At 57.7% G+C, this 6000-nt stretch overlaps 1 protein-coding gene across 1 annotated transcript in view; it reads left to right on the top strand.

Annotated features, from left to right (window-relative positions):
- The first annotated feature begins 5152 nt into the window (after nucleotides 1-5152).
- Nucleotides 5153-6000, top strand: part of GPC4 (glypican 4) — a 67298-nt gene continuing 66450 nt past the window's right edge. The window contains exon 1 of the mRNA XM_065643449.1: nucleotides 5153-5528. Within this exon, the coding sequence (XP_065499521.1) occupies nucleotides 5168-5528 (361 nt within the window). The 5' untranslated portion in view covers nucleotides 5153-5167. The remainder of the gene's footprint in view (nucleotides 5529-6000) is intronic.

The following is a 6000-nucleotide window of genomic DNA, read 5'->3' as shown; positions in this document are numbered from 1 at the left end:
CCTCGCTCTGCCCCTGTCCTGCCAATGCCCACCCCATGCCGGGCTGGCACCAGCACCGAACCAACTATGAAAAGGGGGGAAAAAAAGCAGCCTAGGAGGTGATGCCGACTGTAAATATAGCCCAGAGCGCCTGGGGGAAGGCTGATCAAGGGATTGCCGCTTGGAAGGGATGGAAATGCAAGAACGACTTGTGGGTTTGTTGCCTCTGTCATCCCCAAATTATGCTATTCATCTTCTCCCCATCCTCCAACTGCTGCTCCCCCCCAACCCACCCCGCTCCATGCACTCCCGCCCCCTTTCATGTCTGTAAGAAGATTATGCGAGTGTGGATGGAGAAATAAACATCATGGCTGTAATTCACACCGAGAAAGGTCTGTGTGAGGCAGACGCAGGGTCCCCGCAGGGTCCCATCCTGCCACCCAGCCTCCTCGGCGCCACCAGCCGCGTCGGGAAGCCAGCACCAGCACGGGATGTACGACCACCCGGGGCAGGGAGGACGGGGACACGTCCCTGGGGATGCTGGACTGTGGGAAGGGATGTGGACGAGCTGGCGAGGATCCGGGTTGCCAGCCCAGCTTCCAGCATCAGTCCGGTGAGCCATGTGGCAGCCATCGGGGAGACACAGCCCAGGGACGTTCTTTGTGTCCCCGTGGTGGGGGAGCGGGGAGGAGAGGATGCCGTGGCCAGCTCCGGAGCGATGGTGACTGACATTTGCTTGCTGGGAATCTGTTGGGGAATATTTTTATCTGCTGGGTGTGAGTGTGCTACACGTCAGAGCCATCTGCCACGCAGTCATTTCTGGGAGAGCTGGGAAGTACAGGCATGAAAATCTGTGAAAGTGAGTGCATTCCTCTGCCCTTCAAGGCTGTGTGTCCCCAAGTCTCCTTCCTGTGCTGTCCAGGGACAGAGCTGAGACAACTTCTTATCCTGCTGGGGAAGAGACAAGCACTTGCATTCCCTAAAATGGAGATGGTCTTGAGGTCTGCACAGCAAGCCCCTTGCATTGCAAGCCAGTTCAGATACAGGCAGCTGAGTGAAACCTTTGCAGCAGCTTCATTGCATGCCCAGCCTGTTCCCCCCACCCTTAGCCTGTTCCCTCCTGCTCTCTTAGCGCCTTTCCACCCGTTCGGATTGCTTCGGGAAGTGTGCTCAGCACCCCGCACCCTGTCGCGGCAGAGCCCGGCCAGCGTTGGCTCCCCCTGCAGAAGGCAGAGGAGGTAAACCCCACCTTGCCCCAGAGCCAGCAGTTACTGTGGGAGGTTTCTGTTTGCTGGACGGGCTGAAGGAGCCCTGGGATAAAAATAAGTGATAAAAATAAATGGAGACATCAGCCCATGCTGAAACACCGGATCTACTTGCCTTGAAATATCAAGCCTTTGACATCCGAAACCCAGATTCAGAGCAACATTTTGCAACTAGCCGAATCCCCCCATCCTTGTGACAGATGCTCTGGATCAAACACAACCCAATTTGTGGCATTTGGGGTTTTATCAAAGGAGACCGTTTCCACCCGAGCCTTCCTCGCTCCAGCCCGACCGCTCTGCCGCAGGAGTGCGAACACGCCTCGTTGGGGTTTACAATGAGCCATCTCCTGCTGATGAGCTGTAGCTGGGAAGACACGCCTGTCCAGTTCCCTTTCAACACTTTCTAAACTCCTTGTGGGCCAGGCTTTCCTGCCAGAGTGTAGGATTTAATCACCCTTAATGATAGCCAGCCCAAGGATCGCATTCAGCCAGGTTTTCCTAAAGGGCTACGTCTGAAATCTTTATCTGAGTACAATCCCCCAGTAAATTCCCTGACAGATGACTGGGAACACCACAGGGCTGCGGCAGACCTCTGGCCAGTACCAGAATTAAACTGAACCAAGAGCTTAAGCCATCGTAGGACCTCAGTGGGATTTTTGGATGTAATCAGTGCCACTGCCGGGCTTGGCGTTCCTCTCTGCTGCCAAGATTTGTCGGCACTAGAGGACTGCCCTGCTCCCAGCAACCTGAAGTTAAAATCAATCCAGCAAATCCCGCGCAGGTGGGAATTACTGTTATTGATTTTTAGTGTAAGCCGATACATCGCCAACATGGACTTGGTTGATACTGGTAAGATTTATACTGATTTAACCGCACCCCCATGAAGGGTTTGTGCCAGCTCCTCTAGAGCAGATTCAAAGTGGTTTTAATTAAACCGACACAACTTTGTTGTGTGGATGAAGAACTCAGGCAGGAGCAGCACGGCTGAAGTTCTGTGCTGAAGAGGAGAGGCAGCACAAGGGAGCGAAGTGAAGAGAAACTGCAGAGGAGCCAGGGCTCCTCTTGTTTCTCCTTTCCTACCCTTCCTTCTCTCCAAAAAGCTGGCAGGCTGCAACTTTTCCACTGAATGAGATGACGGAAGTTTGAAATGCCAAGTTGTGCAAGGCCTGTGGCATATGCTAGAAGAGGCTGGGAGCAGACGCAATGCGGGTGATGTCACCTTGTCTCTGTCTCCTGCACCAGGGACAGTGACAGCTGCACCAGCTGGTCCCCACCGCAGCCGGCTCTGCCCGGACCAGGGGTGCCCACACCAGTGGGACACGTTGGGGGTCCCCCCAAATAGCAGAGGAGGCTCACAGGTGACTTTGTGAATGGGCAGAGCTGGGACGAGTCCAAAAGCCCTGCAGGCAGCATGGGCTCAGCCCCCTGCGCAGGGAGAGGAGATGGGGACACCAGCCCCAGCATCCAGGACAGTCCTGTGCCACCAGGGCAGGCCTCCAGGTATCTTCTAGGGCTGCAGAAGAGACGCTGGCTCTGGGGACAGAAATAGCTAATGGGGAGAGAGGAGAATTTGGGGGGGAGGTTGGAAGTCAGAAGTTTTTGCCCTGAAAGAGAACTTCAACGTCTTTTTAAAACTAAACCACAAGTTTTCCCATCTGCATTTCTCCATTTTTTTTTTTCTCCTGGGAAAGGGAGATAAGTGGGGAAGGGGAACTGCTGAAGCAGTTTTGGGTGAGGGGGCTGGGGAGGTTCTGCCAGATTGGAAAAAACATTGGATAAGGGGAAAAACTCAGAGACAAATTTCCATTTTGAGAGAGGCTGCTTTCCCATTCCTTTAAAAAAAAAGTTTTTCATGAAAAATTTTAGGCAGTCCCATTGTCTTGCTGCAGCCTTTGATTTAACTACTTGATCAAGTATTCGACAAAACCCTCCATGTTTTTTCAGGACGTTTCTTAAATCCTGCCGAGGTGTGGGATTATGAGAAACAACAAATGGCAAGCTGTCTCTAACCCCACAGACTTTCTCACTCTCGTTTTCTCTCTCACTTTGGAATAAAAAATGCAGTGCTCCCTGCTGAGTTCTCTTTAAAATTCACATTGTCTCTTCAAATAAAGGCTGGGAGGGTGAGGTAGTGCTTTGAAAACCAGAACTCAGTCATACACTGCAGGGCCAGATCCTAGAGGATTATTCTCTCTCAGGACACTTTATAACTTCATGAGAACTTCTGGCCTGGCTTGTCTCACCAGCTCGGTGTGCGTGGCCCCAGCGGATGGCAGGGTGGCTGAGATCCCTCCACCCCTTTCCAGCAGAGTGGCTGGATTTGCCCCTGGAGACTTTTAAAACCGTGATAAAGCAAATTCCAGCTGTGCCCCCTGGCATGGCTTGGCCCATTTCCCGTGCAGGCGGGGGATGCTCCCTGCATCCCTGCTGGAGAGGACGCCCTGCCGCAGCAGGAACCTCTCCATTGCGCTGGCCCAGGCTGGGCTGCGGTAACAAGACAGTGCTGTCTGTTGCTTTTGGTGGTATTCCTCGACTGCAGCAGCCTGCGCTGCCCTAAGGCTGTGGTGAGCTGCCGGCATCGCCCCCAGAACGCTCAGAGCTGAACGAACATCTTGTTCCCACGAGAAGTGCTTGGTGGGGCAGTGTGGCCGTGCTTTGCTGCCAGTGTTCTCTCGATGGGGAAATGAATGGAGGGTCTTTTCCTCCCAACCCACCCGGCGTTTCGCTGACAAAAGCTTGAGAGCAAGGGGGTGAAGCCGACACTTCCTTTGCTGTTGTTTCAGTCTGTTCTTCCCCAATGCGGCAATGAGAGAAATTAGTATAATAAAGGAGCATATTGAATGTAAACCACTGCACATTTATTTAAACAGTGCTATCGGCAGGCCATTACACCATCACGGGGCAAATTACACCGTGCCAAGACAAGGCACTGGGCACAGACATACGGATGCTGCAGCAGGACAGAGCTGCCGGCACAGTATCCGCACCCTGGGACATGGACACTGAGACCTCACCATGCCAGACAGGGAACAAGGTCTCCTTAAGCAGACCCTTTAAGTGACATTACAGCTCCGTGAAATTATGACCGCGCCTGTCATTCTTGCAGTACTATTTCTGTGATTTTCAGTAAAGAGAAGCAAGCAGAAATCATTGGGCTGAAATCCCTGGTTCAAGGTTTTAGTGGGGCTTGTTTACATTTATGCATGTGTCTGTGTGCTGGGCCAGGGTATGAAGGCGGAAAGGTGGCTGGAGCATTTTGGTGTCTGTATTCCTGAGGCCTCTGCCTCGCTGAACTCTTGGAAACAGAAGATCAGTGTAAAAACCAGTTTTGACGAGTCTTTCATGCACATAGTTCAAACCTGTCACAGCGATGTCAAAATTCATCAGCTCAGTGAACCTATTACACCTGGAGCAGAGCTGAACAATCCACAGCTCCAGCTGAGGAAGAACAGCCAACCCAGCCCTTTCCAACCCCTACCAGGGAATTTCTCTTTCCCTTGTGGGGCACTTCAGAGTGGGGGATGGATGGGAGCCTGGATGCCGGGTGAGAACTCCCCACGGCCGGGGGATGCTCAGACCCGGCTCCAGGCTGGGGCCAGCCCTGCAGGGAGGCGGAGAGCTCGGAGTCCCCGAGCTGGCGGGGACTTGGCTGCGGGCAGACCCTGGGGCGGCGGTCCCGGGCCGGGCTCCCCGCAGGCGGCGGGCACAGCGGGGCGCGTCCCGGGGAGGGGGCGCCCGCTCGGGGCCAGGCGGGCGGCGGAGGGGGCGGGCGGGCAGCCCCGGCCTCCGCTCCGCCTCGCTGGGCGGGCGGATCCCAGCTCCCGATTTTCCCGGGGGCTGCAGAGGCTTGTCCTGGCCCTGCGCGATCCTGCTTGGCTGACGCCCTCCCCGCCTCCCTCCTCCTCCTCCTCCTCCACCACCCCATGTGCTTCCTGCCGGGCCAAGTTTGCAGAGCGCCGCCGCACGCCGGGCCAGCGGAGCGGAGCCGCAGCGGAGCGGGGTGCACGGCGGCGGGCGCGGCTCCTGCGCGGCGCGGCGGGGCAGGCTCGGCGGAGGGCCGGCTCCGGCCTCGGGGCGTTCTCGCCCGGCCCCGGCGGCCCCTGCCCGCCCGCACCATGCCGCGGCGGCGCGGCTGCCTGCCGCCCCTCCTCTGCACTTTAGCCGCCCTCAGCCTGCCGCTGCTGCTGGCCGCCGAGCCCCGCGCCAAAAGTTGCTCTGAAGTGCGGAGGCTCTACGCCGCCAAGGGCTTCAGCCAGAGCGAAGCGCCCAGCCACGAGATCAGCGGTGAGTCGCGACCATCGCCGCCGCCTTTGTCCGTGCTCGGCCCGGGCCGGCGGAGTCCGGGGTGCGCGCCCGGCTCTCCCCGGCGCGGCTCCGCCCGCAGCGCGGGGCACGGCCCGGAGCGGGGCGCGCTGCCCGGCTGGGCGCCCCAGCACTCGGCTCGGTTCTCCTCCCCGCAGCTCGGCGCTTATCGCGGCGCGGCTGCCCGGAGCCCGGCGCGCTCGGCCCCGCCGTGCCGGGGTAGCGGGCGGGACCGCGCCTGTTGCCGGCTCCGCTCCCCGCCGCTCGGCCGGCGCTTTGCGCGGCGGCGGGGCGGGCGCTGCCTGCCCTTGGGCTGCCTTTCGCCCCGGCGGCGGGCGGCCCCGTCCCGCCCCAGGTGCCGCTGTCCCGGCGGCCTGCTGGTGAGGGGACGGAGAAACAGAGAAATGCTTTATCTTTTTTTTATTATTATTTTTTTTTTTCTCTGTCTTCCCTC

Source organism: Caloenas nicobarica, chromosome 12 (genome assembly GCF_036013445.1).
Source record: "Caloenas nicobarica isolate bCalNic1 chromosome 12, bCalNic1.hap1, whole genome shotgun sequence".
In the NCBI taxonomy this organism is placed as follows: domain Eukaryota; kingdom Metazoa; phylum Chordata; class Aves; order Columbiformes; family Columbidae; genus Caloenas; species Caloenas nicobarica.
This window is presented reverse-complemented; position numbering and strand designations above follow the sequence as displayed.